Source organism: Otolemur garnettii, unplaced genomic scaffold (assembly GCF_000181295.1).
Source record: "Otolemur garnettii isolate 467f Iridium unplaced genomic scaffold, OtoGar3 scaffold00045, whole genome shotgun sequence".
NCBI lineage: Eukaryota > Metazoa > Chordata > Mammalia > Primates > Galagidae > Otolemur > Otolemur garnettii.
The window spans coordinates 9137658-9157495 of NW_003852440.1; the positions used below are offsets into that span (position 1 = coordinate 9137658).

The 19838-nt window shown below is 50.1% G+C and overlaps 2 protein-coding genes across 2 annotated transcripts in view; both read right to left on the minus strand.

The window, feature by feature from the left end:
- LOC105887086 (endoplasmic reticulum aminopeptidase 1-like) overlaps positions 1–8907 on the minus strand; it is a 67817-nt gene extending 58910 nt beyond the window's left edge. Inside the window, exon 1 of the mRNA XM_023513900.1 lies at positions 8840–8907. Within this exon, the coding sequence (XP_023369668.1) occupies positions 8840–8907 (68 nt within the window). The remainder of the gene's footprint in view (positions 1–8839) is intronic.
- A 4455-nt stretch (positions 8908–13362) lies between these two features.
- Positions 13363–19838, minus strand: part of STUM (stum, mechanosensory transduction mediator homolog) — an 11173-nt gene continuing 4697 nt past the window's right edge. Inside the window, exons 2-4 of the mRNA XM_012805879.1 lie at positions 18517–18696; positions 14615–14623; positions 13363–13567 (exon numbers count right to left, since the gene is read on the minus strand). Of these exons, the coding sequence (XP_012661333.1) occupies positions 13533–13567; positions 14615–14623; positions 18517–18696 (224 nt within the window). The 3' untranslated portion in view covers positions 13363–13532. The remainder of the gene's footprint in view (positions 13568–14614; positions 14624–18516; positions 18697–19838) is intronic.

Genomic DNA, 19838 nt, shown 5'->3' on the forward strand with positions numbered 1-19838 from the left:
GCACTGGTTGTGCGTGTGCACGGTGTGATGAGAAGGACCGAGCACTGGTTGTGCGTGTGCACGGTGTGATGAGAAGGACCGAGCACTGGTTGTGCTCTGTGAAGTGCCTTGGGCCCTAGGCCCTGCATTGTGGAGAATTTAGGAAGGCTGACTGGGGATCCTGAACCTCATAACATTCCCAAAGACCTCAGAACACTAGTAGGCTCAGTTTCTGCAAGGGTTCACAGAAAGGTGAGACTCAGACCTAGGCATTAAGACTTCAGCCTCCGTTTTATGTGCTCACTGGCCCCTCCTTAGCCCGCTAGCAGGTGCCTGAGGTGCCTTGCCAAGTGCTGAGAAGGCTCCACCATGGGGGTGCAACCACACCCATAACCTGGCCAGGGCTACCCCTACCATCACCTTGATGGGAGAAGAAAGGCTTTGTGCACATTTCTGTACCTTTCCTGAACATACTTTTTTAAAAGAAGTTTAATTGAACCTGTGCATTTATCTCACAATGTTGTTTTCTTCTAAACGCCATTCTCTGTTATTGCTGTTTCAGGGAACAAGGGACAAGTGGAGTGGGAAGGTGGAGGGATGGGCAGTAGGAGATGAAAAGCTTGAACATGTATGTGCCACATCCACCACTTGCCATTTGTGGAAAGGCATTACATGTGTGCCCAGCCTGGCGTGTGTGTGTGTGTGCGTGTATGTGGGTATGTGTAGCAAGTAGAAAAATCTGGTCTGTGTCTGGCACACCGTAGGAGCTCAATAGATGGCAGCTGTTATTATTAGAAGGCAAGAAGAACAGTCAAGACAGAATGGCCAGGGGAGGCTTTGAGGAGGAAGGACTTAGCTAGGAATTTCTCGCTGCTTCTCATTACTAGCAAGAGAAACAGCTTGTACTGGTTTATGCAAAGGAAGACAAAAATGAAGGGGGGATCTGGGAGGAGGGGGTGTTTGGGGGGACCTCACCTAATGTGCATGATGCAATGGTACATTTCAAAACTATTAAGAAATGAGAGAAAAAATGAAGGGAGGGAGGGAGAGAAGGAAGGAGGGAGGAAGAGAGGAAGGGAAGACAGAAGAAGGAAGGAGGGAAGAAGGGAGGAGAGGAGGGAGAGAAGGAAGAAAGGAGGGAGGGAAAGTGATCAAGGAGGGTGGATGACTCGTGCAATTAAACCATGGGCTGGACAGGGCTGGACAGGCCTTGGGGATGACAAAATAAGACACTTTCTCTCCATCTCTCAGCTTTCCTGTGCATGTTGGCCTCTTGCTACATGAGGTGGGAACCTTGGCCACAGGTGGCTTCAGAGTTACAAACCAGTCTTAGGACCAAAGCGGAAAAATTACTTTCCCATAATATCAGTTAGAAAAATCTAGAAAAGACCCTAATTGTTCCAGGTATGCTCGATGAGAGGGATGTGCTACGGCCTAACTGGGACCACAGGCCCACCCTTGCCTGTGGGCCCGGGATTGGCAGAATTACACAGGGTAAGTGGGAGAGGACCTGGGCCCTGGGAAAGCGGGCGGAGAGCAGAGACCAGTCATGCATCACCCTGGTGAACGTGAGTCTAGAGCTGGGCCTGGGCTCCAGGGGAAGTGAGGAGGGCTGCACCCCTTGCAGGGTATGGCAGGTGCAGACTGTGGGGGCGCCATCATGCTGGAAGACAAGATGCTCAAAGCAACAACACTGATTTCTCTGTAATGAAATCTGTGCCTTACCACCTCAGCGTTTTCAAAGCACTCGGGATGTGTTTCAGAGGTGAATCCTCTGTTCTGGGGCTTACCTCCTTGCTTGGAATCTTAGACGATGGGGTAGCTTCTGAGTGTTTGCAAAGTGCTTCTTTCCTCTCTTAATAACATTTCTAGTTGTAGGTGTTTCTTTGTTTTCTAGAGTTTTTTTGTTTTAGTATAGCTATTTTGGATGAAAATATAAATATCCACCACTCTGACTGGGAGACAGCTGAAGGCTCCTCTCTGAGCCCAGGCTCTGCACCCTCAGATAATTCTCCCCACATCAAGGATCTCTTTAGTTGACCCAAAAGCAATGTCCAGCAGGCACAGGAGGTGCTAGCCCAAGGGACCATTCACAAGCAGCTCATGTCCCAGGGAGGATGATGCCTCACCTGGCTACTCGCTGTGGCAGCCCTCACCACGCAAATAAGAACAGCCAAGACACAGATTGAAGGTACATGCCTGTGAGAGAGGGCTTCCCGTCTGTTCTCCGAGAGCACGCCTTTTTTTTTTTTTTTTTGTAGAGATTGAGTCTCACTTTGTCTCCCTTGGTAGGGTACCATGGTGTCACAGATCACAGCAACCTCCAGCTCTTGGGCTTAGGTGATTCTCTTGCCTCAGCCTCCTGAGTAGCTGTGACTACAGGCACCCACCACAATATTTTTTGTTGTGGTGGTTTTGGCCAGGGCCAGGTTTGAACCCACCACCCTTGGTATATGGGGCCAGTGCCCTACTCACTGAGCCACAGGTGCTCTTGGCCTTTTATTGGAACCTCAAACCACAGAAGTGGGGCCCACATGCTAGGATCACATGTTTAATGGTTGCTAAGTGCTCTTTCTAGGTTCAACTCCCATCCTGTTGCCCTACAATGTTACAAAGTATAACACTTGCTTGCTAACTAGTACCAATCTTATCTCATGAATGCATACAGGTGCTTGAGGACATGTCTTCAGGCAGCAAAACATCTCCATGCAGGCTAGGAGATCGTCTTGCTCCCAGTGCCTTCTTCAAGAGCTGGTGGATGTTTCTCTAAGCCTGGTGTTCTGTCTCCTACACTTCAGGTTCATTCTAAGGAGATATGGAGGCTCTAGGCCCCCGCAGCAGCTGCCCAGCCTCACCTTACAAAAAGTGGGAAGTGGGTGGGCCCTGAGATGGTCCGAGGTGCTTATAGGACCAGCATATGCTGGTGCCCTGAGCCGTGAAGTGCTGCCCACTCAGGAGCCTCACTCCTGCTCCTTCTCACCTTCTTCGGAGGTGCCTCGCTCTCCTGCAGCTGCCTGCTGAAGTGACCATCTCAGTAATCCCAATCCACATCACTGCACTTTGCTTGGGCTGCCATGACAAAGTGTCATAGGCAGGTGGCTTAAGCAATTCTGGAGGTGGAACCTCCAAGATCAAGCTGTCAACAAGCTGGGTTCCTCCTAAGGTCTTCCTCTGTGGCTGCGAAGAAACACATCTTCTCCCTGTGTTTGCGCTTGGCCTTCCCTCTATGTGTGTCTGTTTTCTCATCTCCTCTTCTTATAAGGACATCAGTCATACCGGAGGAGGGTCCACCCTAATGACCTTAATCACTTCTTTAAAGATCCTGTCTCCAAATACAATCACATTCTGAGATTCTGAGGGTAAAAGTTCTGACATGTGAATTAGGAGAAGAGCACAGTTCAGCTCATGACAGTCACTGCATGAGAAGGTCTTCAGGCCAGCTGGTGGCCCCCTTTGGGCAGTTTTCCATCCCAGTACGTCAGTGTGTTGTTGGCTGGCTGAGATCTGGGGGTCGAGGGGCAGATACCTGCAGCTTGGGTCGGGGAGCCCCACGTACCATGCACAGAGTATACCCAGCCCACTAAAGGAGCGCCCCAGCCTCTTGCTTCCTGGCCTTGGTTCAGCAGCATTTTGGTGGCTCCGTCACCACATTCTGCTCTGTTTCTCTAGCAGGGGAGACTAAGCAGTGTGGGGGTGCCAAGGCTGAGCTAGGGGTAGCACTCTTCTCCTAACTCCCCAGACATGCAACATGGAGAGGGTCCTGCCTCTCCTCCCTCTTGCTCATAGGCATGGGGGGACTCCTGTATCACCCAGTTATCCCAGGCAGGTCTGCTCAGATGCCCAGAGCAGTGACTTAGAGCAGCAGGTGATGTTCCGGGTGAAAGGACCACCGAATTCTGTCCTCATAGGGGATGAACAACCCTCAACCACCATTTCTGGAAGGATCTCCTGGCCAGGGGTCCAAGAAGGTTTCTTACAAGAAGGGAGGGGAAGCAGAATCCCTTACTGAGAGGCCCCCTGGTATGTAAGGAACTAGATATCAAAAGTCAGGGGTGAGGTTAAAGTTGTGCCTCCTCCACTAACCAGCTGTGAGTCTTTGGACAAGTTTGACTTCTTTGAACCTATGTGGTCAGATCCTACAGATCTGTGACAATAAAATAGCACATGTGAACTTCCTGGCACTTGGTAGACACCCAATAAATGCAAGTTTAGTTGGAACCTCTTCTTGAAGGAGGCAAGTATTTTGTAAACAATGTAGTACAACATAAATGGTCGTGCTTATCTCATTACCATCCCCACATGTTGTTGGTATGTTTCATATAAACTGAATCTTGGGTTATATGGCTTTAAAGGCTTCAATCAGGGGCTGACTTGATATTGGGAGCTGAGAAATATCTATCATGGTCTTCTTAGAAGTGAGAACCCATCCTCTGGGTTCGAAGGCCCCAGACGCAACCCACACTGGTTGGTCTCCCTGGGCTCCCCATCTGGGACCCTCCCTGCCCCAGGTTTGGGCTCCAGTCCTCTTCTGAGGAATGCATCAACAACCCAGTCCACAAACCCAAACACAGCCTTTCCACCACCTTGCCCCTCTTGACCTAGAGCATCCTCACATGTCCCCTCCTGTGTCTGGCGATAGACAGGCATGAACCTCTCCCAGGGCCTGGGCCTGGGGTGTGGGGAATTCTGAAGAGCAGACGCCTTCATCTTTGTTGCAGCCCCTTTCCTCTGGGTTTGAGGAGAAATCTCTCAGTGGGAGACTCTTATTCACCCCTCACAAAAAAGGCACTGGTCATCTCAATCCACATCGCCCTCCTGATGAGAGGCTTGGCCTGGGAGAAAAAAGGGGATCTTGTGCATTTGAGGGGTTTCTTCCCTTCACTTGGCAGACCTGTAGGGTAGAACCAGCTTCATCTCCCATTGTCCTCTCTGACCAGATCCTCTGAAGCTGGATGACTACAGAAAGAATTCTTTGGCCAGGAGCATCCTTGACTTCACCTGAGCACCCTGAGTTTTTACACAATGCACAAATGCTCCCTGAGAGTGCCTCAGGTCACTGTGCTGCCTTGGCTTTGGGTTCTGGTCTTAACAGTGACTAAAGCCAATTCTAGGCACAGATGCCATTTCTGGGGCTTCAGAGGGACTCTTGCAGCTGAGCTGGACGTCTCACCAAAGGTTATTCTCTGAATCTGATTCTTTTGAACAACAGCAGCAGCAAGGCCACAGAAGCTGCAGCATTTCCCTGGTAAATGGTAAGTGGACCAGAACGGTGGGTCCCCACAGGTCCTGGGCTGACCTGAGGACATGGCAGGAGGTAGAGCCTTGGGTTGTGAGTACCCAGACACTTGTCAGAGCGCTCAGCCCCGTCACAGCACCCAGCACTGAACGCCACACTGCACCCATGTCTGATCCTGGCCCCAGGCTGCTGCTCCCCAGGTGCCTGGAACCAGATGATCTGTCAGCCCCAGCATGCCACTGATGAACATGGAGCCGCCCATCAAGCAAGCCCTTAGGTGGGAAGGTAAGCACGGGGTTTCTTAATTCAAGCACAACTCATAATCCGACAGAGCTCTGTGGCTTCTGCAGGCCTTCCTCCCTCCCTGTCTGCAGCCTCTGCTTCTATCTTCCTTCCTGTTACGAAGATGACCCCCTCCACCCCCAGGCACGTCCCAACCTCCATCAAACCTTTTTTAATAAACCGAATTAATTCAAGCACAACTCTTTCATTTAACGCTCTCAGATTTCATCTTGTTACATTGCCTCTGCCTGTTAAGTGCTTTTTGGATTCTGATTTGTTCATCTAAGCTACTTACTTCCCTCCTCCACAAATTTAGTAAGTTCTCTAGTCTTCATCCAATGACTAATGCAAGTGTTGGCTGGGTCATGGATGGTGCCCTTCAATTCAGGCCTTGTTATAGGTAAATGGCTAGTTATAATCTATGTTCTCTAATGACCTTAATCATTAGAGGGTGGGGCATGGTGGCTTACACCTGTAATCTTAGTACTCTGGGAAGCCAAGGCAGATGAATCGTTTGAGCTCAAGTACTAAAAATAGAAAAATTAGGTTCAAACCTGGCCTGGGCCTGCTAAACAAAAACCACAACAACAACAAAAGAAAAAATAAATAAAATAAAAACAAAAATATAGAAAAATTAGCCAGGTGTTAGCACACACCTGTAGTCCCAGCTACTCAGGAGGCTGGGGCAGGAGCCTAAGATCACTTAATCTTAGGACTGTGAAAATTGCTATGAGGTATGATGATGCCATAGCACTCCAGCCTGAGCAATGGAGCAAGATTCTGTCTCAAAAAAAAAAAGAAAAGAAAGAAGAAAAAAGAGAACTTTCACCGAGATTCCCATTTTCACAGAAGTCTGTCAAACGTGTCTGTCGAACACATTTCCCTCTTCCACCAGGCTAACAGTCAAGAGGAGGAAGTAAGCCACATCTGTACACTGATTCTTGGAAAATCCCATCCAGGGCCTGATGCTTGATTTAGTGTGCAAATTCCTGGTTGCAAAAGGGATTAGTGTACCAAAGATGCAGCATCTTGAGGAGTACTTGTACAAATGTCACAGAAGAAGAGGAGTTTAGGGAAAAGGTTTGATGGAGGTCGGGACACGCCTGGGGGTGGAGGGGTCATCTTCATAACAGGAAGGAAGATAGACGCAGAGGCTGCAGACAGGGAGGGAGGGAGGCCCGCAGAAGCCACAGAGCTCTGTCGGATTATGAAAATGGGGAGACATAAGAACTTGTGAAACCACCAGAAAGGTCACACGGATGTTTATTACATAGAAAAGAAGGAAAGGGAGAGAAAGGTTTCCAGAGCCATACTTTCAAGGATTTTTTAAAAACAGAAAGTTGGAATGCCAAAGAGATGCCATGCTCTATATATTTATAATAGGAACATGTGAGTATGTATAAATATGTACATGGAGCTATGTAGGTTTTTATTGTCATACATGCTATTTTTCATTGCATCTAGAATGATGCTGCTTGAGTTAAGGTTTTTAAAGCTGGCAGAAGGCTAGAGAAGTTGGAACCCTGCTCAGCTCCTACAGGGCACTGTGGAGACCCCTGAGCAGCGCCCACCAGTGCAGCCCTGAGGGCACGAACAGCTAAGCTGCAGGCTGGCCTGGGCGAGTCTGGAAGTTTCCACTTCTAAAAGGTGCTCCAGTCATTGAAATGGGCTGGAAATATCCACTTGGCTGGACTGGGGTGGGCTCCCAGTGGGTCTGGGTAGGACTGAGAGGTCAGGGAATGAGTTTCATCTGAGAATGATGGAAGTGTCCAGCAATTAATTTAACAGAAAGAAGAGAGACCCAATCAAAGCCAGTCATGGCATCACAACACAACATTCATCCACATGTAAATTCTGTGGGTACACACAGAACCAGTTGTCTTGTTTTTATGGTTTTATATGTATTCTTTAAAAAAAACAATGGCACTGCACACAACTGAAAGCAACTTTGCCTATGAAAAGGGCCAGCCACATGTTCCTGTGGGGGAAGGTGCCCACGAGGAGCTTGCTACAGACTCCATCACTCACCTCCCGTGTGGAACATCCCATCCAGTGCTAAATCAGAGAAGCAGGTGAGCAGCCTCCCCTGCTTCTCTCCCCACTGGCTCTCGTGTTGCGGGAGGTGGAGGTGGGGGTGTTGTAGGAGCAGGAAGTGGTCTCACAAGAGAGAGTGGTTGCAGCCCCCGAAGATCCCCAGAAAGAGAGCCCTCTCCTCTGGACAGGTCCCCTCCCACAGAAGGCCAAGCTGGGGATGTGGGGGATGGACCCAGCCAGGTTTGGTGTGGTCAGGGAGCTGAGCCCATAGACCCTGGGGGGAAGAGATCAGAGGCCAGGGTCTTGGGGAGAGAGGAAACAGTGTGTGCGTCTGGGTTGGGTGGGCATGGGAGAAGTGAGGGCAAAAAGCACTACCAGCCAGTGCCCATCCTGGAGGAGGGCGCCTTTCTCCACATCTTGTAAGTGCCCTTCCTGAGTCCCTGTCCTGCTTCCCTCAGCAGTCAAGGGGCTGTGTGTGTGTGTGTGTGTGTGTGTGTGTGTGTGTGTGTGTATACTCCTGCTCACTTGGGGATAAAAAGGCCAGCCTGGATGTTGGTATTTTGGCAGATTTAGGCAGTGAGGGGAGGCAATGGGAACTGAGGTTCCCCACCTAAATACAAATAGAAAGAAAAGGTGTACCAGAAACTCAGGACACATATGGACCTGCTGTCATGGGGGAATGTTTCCATTCTGCTGCAAGGAGTCTCAGCTCCAGAGCCACCAACCTCCTTATCATCAGGGAAGGCTTGGGCAGGAGAGGACAGCTTGCCTCCCTCTTCCCCAGATAGGGCTGGCCCTCCAAGCCTTTGCTCTGACAGAAATGGGGACAATGATGGCTGCTTAGGCCCCTCTTTGTTCCCAACCTATAGATGGTTAAACTGAGGCACAGGGCAGTCGGAGAGATGCTGACAGTCACATGTCACTGAAGCAGCACTCACTCTTGGGCCTCTGAGGGACATTGGGGTCACTCTGGTTGAGATGTGTCCTATGTCTGCACGGCCAGGGATTGACGGTGGGTCCCTAATTGCCTTGGTGTATCTCTGTGATCCTATAAGCACCCAGAAGCTCTAAGAATCTAAAGGGAGAAAACTGATGGAAAGTGACAGGACTCTGAGCCTCTCACCGTCCGCCCAAGCTGACCTTCTTTATTATTATTTTAAAGAACAAGCTGGTCCAGAAGGGACATAGTCACTTACCCTGACCAGGCTGGCCTCTTCATCTCTTACACCAAGCTGACCAAGCTCTCTGGGGGAAGAAAGGGCAGCCCAGTCCCTGGAGGATGTGTCTCCCACACCTACCTCTGCTCACCTTGCAGTCTCACCTGAGGAGGCCGGGGCAGCAAGGGCGTACGGGCGTGGGGGCGAGGGTCTCTTCATCTAAGCACAGGGCCACGTGGCCCACACTACTGCTCACTAAGTGAATAAGCAAGGCAGGGAGCTTTCCCTGAGGTAGGACTGCCTAAGGCCCACACAGAAAGGAAACACTGTCCCTCTTCAGCCCTAGGTGAGCTTCTGTCCCAGGGAAGTCAGCAGATGGGCAGCAAGAACTTTCAGCTGCTCCCCCAGCCTGAGGCCTCCAACCATGTCACAGTGTGTAGGAAGCATCCATACAGTGAGGTAGAGGGTGGTGGTGCTTTAAAAGGTGTCTCTCACCTCCAATACCTCGGAGAAAGTCTTCCAAACAAACCCAGTAAAGAGTAATAACAACAGTGAACAACATCAACTACCTCACTGGACACCTTCCATTACACATGTCCAAGCAGTTTACATTGGGCTCCAAGATGGCTTTTGCCCACACCACTAATGTGGTTAGACACAGCCCACGTAATTAAAGCCCGTAGTGAGCCTGGGAGCCTGGGTGGGGCCCAGGAGAGGCCACGAGGAGCTGGATCCAGGCAAAACAGATGTAAGCCCTTGAGGACACACCTGTTGAAGAAAATCTTTTAGGATTTTGTGTTTTGATTTTTTTTGTATTTTAGAGAACCAAGATGGTGCAGAAGGGCCACTGTCATCTCAGCTTCACGTTCCTTTTCAGGAACCTCAGGCCTTTGGAAGACATCTGTCCTGGTCCGGGGGCTTCAGCTTCCCCCTTATTCTGGCCTTAGACTTGATGTTTGGGGTCTATGTAGGGTTTTCCTTTTGAGATCTGGGACTTTTGACTCCCCAGGGGAAAACTTAACCTTATGGGGTTTTTTATTTCCTACAATTCCCTTTTGCACATGTCTCCCCACTGCCTCTAGGGCCTGGGCATCCTGCATGAGGCTGGAGCCCCTGGCTGGGAGAGCGGGTGGGTTGGTCCTGACACCAGCTCTCTTACATCCTCAGTAAGAGGCACCCAGAAGGGCTAGGTGGGTTTGAGGCTCCCAGGCAGGTGCAGCAGGGAACCCTGTGGGGCAGGGTGGAAGCTACAGAGTTGTTCCCAGGTCTTTTGTTTCACCCCATTACTTCCGAGCCGGCGAGGGCCTCTCTTTTGTCCCCCTAACAGTCCCCTCCTTCTTCTAGGCCGTAATGACTGCTTTGACAGAGGCCACACCTGGTCATTCCTGGTCCTGCCATTTATAAACTGAGTACTTGGGGTCACGTGGTTTACTCTCTTGGAGCCTCAGTTCTGCAGGGTGCCTGGTGAAGCCATACAAGTGAAGGCGGTTCTTGCCACTGGGGCTGGATTCAGGGTCCGGAACAACAGAGGGAGGAACCATGCTGCATGCTGGTGGTATGCCAGGATAGGGGACAGTCTCGAGCAGGGGCAAGAGAGCCAGGAGCCACCTGACTCCTGCTGCTCACATGGGGACCCTGGCTATCATGGCCTTAAATCCTCAGTTATAAACTGACTCAGAGATCAATAGTCTCTACTGTCCACAGAATATTTCCAGGCCAGCAGGTGACTCACTCTTGCTTCACGGCACCTCTCTGACCACTCTGATTACAGTATCACAGTTAGGTCCTGGGAGCATCTCATTCACAGCAACCTTCTCTGCCCATCCGTGATTCCTGCCTCAAACACCCACAGCCAGGGAACAGCCTACTGAATTCTGACTAACAAAAGGCACCAACTTATAATATGGGCCTGCAACTTCTGTACCATCTGCCTCAAAGACACCAGGGGGTCAAAACCCAGCTTTGTTACCACAGGGCTACGTGACATCCGAGTACTTACTGGCATGAGAACCTTGATTTCCAGCTGGTGGCCAAACTCTGGCCACCTAATGATCTGAGTGGCCAGCTCAGACTCCTTGGAATAAACTAACTACTGTCCCTTACCTAATGAGGAGGATACTGCGGACACTAGGGTCTAACTTAGAGGGATACAGTGTGAACTGGTCCCACCTGCGAGCCACCCTCAGAGACTGGCTGTTCTGGAGACAGGTATGGGGGGGGGATGCTTGTGGCTTTTTCCACACATCAGTCCCCAGGAAGGTGCTTCCCCTGAGGCTGTCGTGTTCACAGGTTGGAGATGCAGCCCTCAGGCCAGAGGCAGACCTAGAGGGGAGATGGCCTTCCAAGCACACAAATCCCTATATCAAGCCATCCCACACAGGACTCACAGTGGCACCTGCCACTCCAGAAAATCCCACCCACATCTGGATTGTGTCACTAAACATGTGACATAAATTGCTATCTCTTATCCACCCCTCAGCAGCCGCCCCCAGCCCAATCCAGGAAAATAAGCTTCTCTCTCACTTGTGGGGGCAGCCCCCTCCTGAGGTCTGTCATTACGTGGGGGAGGCAGGCAAACTTGGGGCTGTCTGGGGTGATGGGCTGTGGGCTGTCAGCGGTGGGAGGGGGGCTATGACCCTTGTTTCCCCCAGCAGAAGCTATATCTGTTTTATATATTTTAGGGGCGGCTCCATTTGATGCAGCTTCCTCGAGAGCAGTAGCTGCCAGCCCGGAGGTTGCTGTCTTCACACAGCAAAAGGCTTTGGCTTTTCAGATAAAAGCAAGCTGGGCCCCATGCCTTGAAACACAGAGGCTTCCGAATAGGAAAGAGGCAGCAAAGGCCGGGGCGAGGGTCAGGAAGAAGAAAGGGCAGGAGACGTAAAGACACTGCCCGGCTTTCAGAAAGTGCAGCCCAGCCCCCAGCAGCGAGGGAACAGGGATGAGACACTCATCAAAGTTAAGGAGTGGGCAGCAGGAAGGACAGGCCAGGAGCAGAAGAGCCTCGCCTGAGTCCAGCTGGGGCCCAGGGGATGGGGGAGTGACTTCAGGGGGTCCTGTGTCTCCTCAGATGTCAGGGAGCTATCCAGTCTGCAGAGAACCCATTACCTGCTTCCCCCAGCAGGTGATTTTTCCAGAAAGCCCAGTGGAAAGGGTAGAAGGGCGGGAACTCTCCCTGTGCAATGGGCACTGCTTTCCAAGCACTCCCATCCAGCAATGGAGAAGGTGGCCGGACAAGTGCCTTCTCCAGCTCTGGCCTAGTTTTTCATGGTGTCTCCAACTGATTTTTCAAAAAATGAAAACAATTCTCAAAGTGGGATATACCCAATGGGATCAGGAACTTAGCTTTGAGCCAGTTATACCTATTAGCACTTCCTACGTTAGGGAAAAAAAATGAAAGCAGGAAACAAACACATATGTCCATTCTATTGCTACAATTTCAATCACCTTTCTCCTAATTTCAGACTGATGCTTGATCTGCAGTTGCCTGGACAACTTTTGCTGGTTTCTCCCCCTCTAGGGATTTATCTCCGAAGCAATCACAGAGGTGCTCCTTTGAGAGGCCAGATGGTCTCTTTGCAACAGAAGGAACCCCTGTGTGACATCAACAGTTTTACCCTCTAATGCAGCAGTTCTCAACCTGTGGGTTACGACCCACAGGAACTGTATTAAAGGCTTACAGCATTAGGAAAGTTGAGAACCACTGCAATCCATCTGTTTGCAAGTAGAATTTTCAGATCGAGATCCACAACACCATACAATTGTTTTGCTACTCTAAAACTCCAAAAGCTCTCAAATGGCTAAGTTTTTCCCTATAATTTGTTTAGTGGCAAAATTGGACTTGAACTGAGGTGAGGCTATTTATAGGTTTTATTGATCCCAATTAATCTGACTAGTCACATGATTCTCTACAGAAATATTCATGTGCTTGATGGTGAGTGGAATGTTCCAGACACCACCAGGATGTAAGAAAATACATGATCAATGGATCACATTATCTTTCTCAAATCTAAAATTTCTGAATTCAGAGACCCATCTGGCCCCAAGAATTTCAGAAAAAGGATTGTGGGCCAGAATTGGTGTTAAGTATAATGTAAAAGGCTGCCAGTCTGTGCCTACTCACACCTCGAACTGGTAATTTTGTGTATGAACATCTGGCAATTCATCCCAGGGATGAAGCCACTCCCCAACTTCCCAGGAAAACAAAGGTCAAAGCACACACAGCCCTTGGATTTCAGGGACAAGGAGGTAGTCAGGGAGGGGAGGCTTATGGGACTCTTCCTCTCCTCAAGGCATTGGGCCAGCAGTGGGGACTGTGGCTTTTTCCATGCTGGGCTGGAATTAGCCATCCTCACCCCGACTCTGGCATTGCTCCCAGGAAACCACAGAGAAAACACCTGGGGGACTAGATTTTGAGGCAGTAGGTGGGTACCCAGAGGAAGTGTCTATCACAGTACTATCCCCTTGGTGAGCACCCCCCCTCACCAGGACAGGCCCCACTGCGGCCTAGCCCAGCAGCTCCCTCGTGCCCTTGCAGGAGGGAGGGGACACTGCAAGGTGGAGCTGAGCCCACCAGAGCATCCCAGCCTCTCTGTCCACTTTCCCATCTTCTCCCTGATGCTCTGATGCCTATGATGCTTTCCAGAGAAGGATGAGGGGCTGGTGGCCCTCAGAATGTGCTGAGAAAAGCAGATGCATTTTCAAAATAAATAATATTTTTTAAAATACCCCCTTTCCACCCCAAATCTGGAAATGGCAGAAGAGAACATGTAAAAGTCCTTGTGCCTGAAGCTGCCTGGCTCAGCCCTCACAGGGCCCTGCTGGACATCCCCAGGGGCTCCTGAGGCTCACAGCTGCTGGGGGATGCCTTGTTCCTTGTAGCCTATAAAGAAATAAAAGAGAGATGGTTAGACCCCCACATCCTTCGGGATTTCTCCAGGAGGTGTCCCCCAGAATACACTCATGAGATCTTGTTTATACTGATGTGTAAATGACTGCTACCAACAGGGCAAAACTTTGGCTTTGGTTTTTTAATAGGGAGGGGGAATGAATCAAGAATTACAGAATATTTGGTTTACTGGAAATTATGAGAGGAGGGTATTTGGGGTGAGGGCAAGAAGGCAGTATATGTGCTCCTGAATCCACACCCTGGGGCCACTGCACAGACTGGCCTGGTGTGATTTCCCAATACACAGCCTTAAGAGGAGCCTGGCATGCCTCCTCAGGGGTGTGTGTGATGTGGGGGTGGAGAGGAGGAAGAAAGGAGGAAGATGGTGCACAGAGGGGAGTAATTGTCCAAGTGTATGTCCACCAGCCCCATGACTGACACAAAGAGGTGCCTGAGGACTTCAAACCTTTAAAATATTGTTGGTAATTATGAGGCCTTTGGGAAAATGCAAATACTGTGGGTAGTTAGGAACTGTGGCTGGTTTATTTAGATGTGAAAGGGTATTGTGTTTATGCTTTTTTAAAAGAAGATATCTACTACAATAAAATATTTCTGGCTAAAATTACATGAGTGGAATTCCCTGGACAGTCACCTCATTAGCTTATAATGAACTTAGCCCAAAGAAGGGCTTCCATGGACTCAATAGGTTTTTTTCTCTTTGCTTAGCAGATTACTCATCAATATGAGGTACGAATGATCCAGTGTTTGGGGTAGGGGACAAGTAGGGAGTAACAGATGAAACAAGAGTGGCCAAGAGTTGATAATTGTGTAAGGCGGTGTGGGCTCATCATACCAGGTGCTCTGCTTTTATTTATGTTTAAAATTTTCCAAAATAAAAAGCTAAAGCTAAAAATAAAAGCCTGTTGACCACCTGGAAGAACGGATAAGGTGTTTGTGTGCAGGAGTACAGTGGATCCCAGGGAAGGGGAGGCCTCCAAGCAGTCCCAGACACGAGGCCTGTGTGTCCGTCCACAGACTCACCTTGGGAAACTGCAGCAACACAGAGGGAAAAGGCAGCAGGAGAAAGAGGAGAGAAAGAGAGAAAACACAGTCTGAAAATAGCCATGGGGAGTATCTGAAACAAAGCATATGAAGCAGGGCCAGGGGAGGCCGAGGAGACCCACAGAAGCCACTGGCAGGGCCACTCTGAAGCAAGGCCTCGGACAGTGCGGGTTCAGCGTTCACGTGACCATCCACCGTGGCCAGTGGTCAGCCCACCAGGTGTAGCTAAAGGCGTATGCCAAAGGGCTCTCCCCAGCCATCACATCCCAGCCAGGCCCACACCGCATCCCAGCCACGCCCGCATTTCTCATGTCCAATACATGTCTGCCTGAATTCTGGATGGATCTGAGGAGAGACAGCTGCTGGACAGCTATAGGTTTGACTGTGACAAACTGAAGATGCTAATGTGACCCATCCTGATGCCGGCCTGGATCTGTTTAGGGCCTGTGTTTAGCCCTTTCTGTGGACGGGAAAGACCCAGGCCTCAGGGTGGCAAACAAGTTTTATCTTGCAGATGTTTTGGATCAATTGGTAGTGACTAACTGAAGCCCTGTGCTCAGAAAATAATGCGCTTGCCCAGCAGAAAGTGTCATGATTGATTAGCAATATCTGCCAGGGCATGGCAATAAAAAGAGCCCACTTCAGAGTTATCAAGTATTTATTGGTCCACAACCACAACAGGCTGTTGTTGATTTTTATTTGTCATTTTTTTTTTTGTTTTGTTGTTCAAGACAGAATCTCACTCTGCTTCCCAGGCTAGAATGCCATGAACTTAGCCTACCTCATAGCAACCTCAAACTTCTAGATCTAAATGATCTCCTGAGCAGCACAATGCCCAGCTGAGTTTTCTGGGTTTGATAGAGATGGGGGTCTCACTCTTGCTCCAACTGGTCTCCTGAGCTCAAGGGACCCTCCGGCCTCAGCCTTCCAAAGTGCTAGGTGGGAGCCACCGCCTGGCCTATTTGTCATTTTAATGTTAATCAAGCAGCATGCTTCCAAGTTCCTGATTTTAAATTCTACTTTCATCTATAGTTCTCTGATTCCCCTCCTAGGAATATTTTATGGTGATATGTTTGCAGATGGCACTCTGGACAGTGCCGTGTGAGAAAATCAAGCTGTAATGTCACAACTGAAAAGTTTCCTTTGTTTTTACAGGAAAGGGCTGAAGTGACACCAGCAAGAATAGCCCCTTATCCAGTTGTCTACCAGGATAGACAAATGCACGTGGTTTTTTCCCTTCACAGGAGTTACACTGGGAAACTCGGATATTCTCCTGTTGCTCAGCAATCTGAACCTACTTCACTGCAGCAACACAGGGAAAAGGGAATAGTTTCCTGAGTGGCAACTATTCATCCTTTGAGGGTGGGTTTAGTTTTTGGGGAAAAGTGCAAAACCCTTCCTTGCTGAGATGGGTGGACGATTCTACTAGTCAGGCAACACAAGTGGTTAAGAGTGAGATGTCACTGGTTTTCTTGTGCTGCATCCCCCTAGAAACATCCTCAAAAGTTTGATGCAAAGCAGGCATCCCTGGAGCCAGTGTCCAAACAACCAAGGAGCTGACCCTGACCTCCAGTGCAGACTGAGAGACACGGGTGGGAGCTGGGAGCTCTTGCCGTGGTTTGTCCTGTGCCTGGTCATGCCTCACCCCAGCCATAGAGGAGGAGCTTCTGGCTGAGTCCACAGCCTGGGGTGATGGGCAGTGAGGGAGTGATTAGGTTTCTACATGTACTTCTTGGGGTCTCCTGGCCTCATCCAGGACAGGAGAAGGGCGCTTTTTAAGTTACCTCTAAGGTTCAGACACCTTGAGAACTTGATATTAAGGAGACCTAAGACAAATATACCAGAAAATTCTAGAGATCAGATTAGGTATCAGCCCACATTTATGGAGACCTGCCTTGTGACACAGGCAGTCCACTTTAATTCAGAGGTTCCTTACCTCTGGAGACCCCAGAAAGTGGCCACATGCTGGGTTTGATGAGGAAATGCACCAGTAAGAGAGGCTTATACAGCACAGAGACAAAGCCGCCTCCACAGGCATGTGGAGAAGAAGCACACCTGCAAGTTCCCGTGGGGGACAGGTCGGGAGTCTGCAGACCACCCCACAGGCCCCCAAGAAAGCAGCAAGTTCCCTGTGGGAAACTGATACACCACTTTTTAGGACTCACCAGAAAGCTGGCCGCATTTCTTTCCCAGCAATAATGTTCTGCACCCTTCCCCCCAAATTAAAGTGGCTCTGGAACACGCCCATTAACCTTCTGATACTCACCTAGTGGGGCAGCCCCTCCCAGCAGGACAGAGCATTTTCCTTAGGTCTCCTCAGCCTCCCCCTCCCTGGGGCCAGCCTACCGCCCAGCCACCGGCCAGGGCTGCTGTTCCTGCTTCCTTCTTTGGCTGCCTAGCATCTGCCTGGTTTGTTCTAACTCTGGGGTTACCTAGCAGTACTGCCAACCCACTTCCTCCCTTGACCTCTGCAGGTCCTTCCAGGACCCCGTTGCAGGTAGCCTGTCTGACCATCCACCAGCTCTGGGATCTCACTCAGACTCTGCCGCCTGCATCCTTTATGGCCTATTGGATTGGTCAGTCACTGACCATGGCCATGGCATTTGTGTGTGCTCTAGGGTCTTGTGTCTTCACTAGCTCCTCAGCTCAGGCTGAAATGGCTACAGATCACTCTAGATCAGCAGTTCTCAACCTGTGGGTCGCGACCCCTTTGGACTGTATTAAAGGGTTGCAGGGTTAGGAAGGTTAAGAACCTCTGCTCTAGATCATTCTAGGGCCCCTGAATGCTGGGCCCCCCCACCACACACCCCCTGCTTACCTACAGCCACCTATGAGTGGTTTTGTGGGGTGTAGGACACAATGAGGGGGTGGTGAGTGAAGGGCAAAGCATCCCAGGAGATGTGGTTGAGATTATGGAGGAACTGAGGCCTAACAAGGTAGATGAAAAATGGGAAAATACAAGGAACGCAGAGGTCACACAGGGGGACATGCATGGCTGCTTAAAACAGGTGATATTCAGCCAGGCACACTGACTCACTCTTACTTGAGCCTCCCAAGTAAGAGGATCACTTGAGCCCAGGAATTCAAGACCAGCTTAGGCAATAATAGCAAGACCCTATTTCTAAAATAATAACTAAAATTTAAAAAGAAATTTTTAAAAAGATGATGTCTATTTTAAGATTTTGCTTGGTTATGTGGTAACCAAATAAATTGATAACCAAGTTATCTTTGGTAAACTTGACTTTGTAACTTTGCCCTTCCATAAAACAGTGTTGTGTCTGATTCAAGTTTCCACTACGGGATTGATGAAGGTCCACTCAATACATATGAGGAATAGCAAGGTTTAGCACTAATAAACAAAGAGGTTGGTTTAAAAGAAGGAGAAATTACACTGTTCCAGCCATTAAAAAAAAAAAAAAAAAACAGTTCTAGGGTTTCCTCTGGGCAAATGTGCCACGCAGCCTTTTCCCTCTCCTGGGAACAGCATAAAGGAGAAGCAGAGAATGGGAGGCAGAGAGGACTGAACTCACATAGGCCAGGCCCACTGCTGTCCAGTCCTGTCATCTGGGCAGCAGTGGTGGATGTCACTGGAGAGGGGCTGCCTCCCTCTCTGAGTCATGCTTGCTGATTGAGGTCCCTATGGGAAGAACCCTGCCTGCCACATGTTCATAATTCCTGCAGGCGTTCAGGCCAGGCCTGATGGCAAGGTCCCCTGTGCCAAGCAGCCATGGGCCCTAGTGAGGAGGGTACAGGTAAGCCCTCTCAATTGCCCATCCTTAGGGGGTGAGCAGGACCTTGGCCAATCATGAGGGCCCCCTGAGTCCATCCTGCCCCATCCCTCTCCCCAGCCCCAGGGAAGTGTGGTGCCAGTGGCTACTCACTGGCAAGGATGACCATGTCCATGCCCCAGAAGATGCTCATGATCCAGCCAACCATGACGATGGCCGTGAGGACCTGGATGAGGGCCGCAGCGATGTTCAGCCAGAAGACGCAGCACACGTGCCTGTCCGGGAGGTCAGTTCGGGCCCCACACAGCACGGTGAAGGCCGAAACGAATGTCCCTGTGAGAAGCCAGAGGGGACAGCCTTCTGAGGGTGCTGGGAGACGAAGAGGCAGGTGTACTTGTCATCGACTGGAGCTCAGTTGCCCTCCTTCTAAGAGCTTGGCGAGAGCCACTGACATCCAGCACCCTGTCCTCTGAGTGGCACTCCCCACTTGGACCTGCCCGTGTCTTGGTGCCTCCAAGGAGACCACCCAGAGGAGGGATGGCCTAGGGCAGCCAAGGTCCCAGTACAGAAGTCACATGCCATGAAGGAGCAACAGGGAAGCCAGCTACAAAGACAATGGACAGTTGGAAAGAGCAACTTTATGTGGCAAAGATTCCAAGAGCCTGCAAGTCCAGAGGTAGGAGTGGTATCACTGGGTGAGATGGTAACCAACCACAAAAGCAAATTCAGGAGCGGTGGACGGCCAGGAAATGACCCTCCAGCACACACTGGTCACAAGGAACAGGAGCTGAGAGCCTGGTGGCCACAGAGCACAGACCAGGGCAGATCTCCAGAGCCTTCCTTGATGGGGTTCCCCCAGACACCCTGACCTGCAAGAATCTTAGAGACATGGAGCCTAAGATCCACTGAGCACCCATAGGCGCCAAGCAACGAAGAGGGTGGGTTCACATTCCTCACCTTACCTAAGACTTACCCTGTGGGCAATATTGATACAACTACTGAGGTACGACTTGAGCCAGGCCTTTCCCCACGTGAGTGCTGAGCCTCACAGCCCTTCCAGGTAGCTGCCATGTTTCCTATCTGCATTAGTTTCCTATGACTGTGATAAGAGTTACCCAAACTCAGTGGCTTAAAGCAATTCAGATTTATTCCTTTACAGTTCTGCTGGTCAGAAAAGTCCAAAAGGGGCCTCGGCCCTAGTTTATTCTCAATACTCTACAGCAGCAGCCCTCAGGCCTAGTTTATTCTTCATACCCTACAGCGGCAGCCCTCAGGCCTAGTTTATTCTTCATACTCTACAGCGGCAGCCCTCAGGCCTAGTTTATTCTTCATACTCCACAGCGGCGGCCCTCAGGCCTAGTTTATTCTTCATCTACAGCAGCGGCCCTCAGGCCTAATTTATTCTTCATACTCTACAGCGGCGGCCCTCAGGCCTAATTTATTCTTCATACTCTACAGCGGCGGCCCTCAGGCCT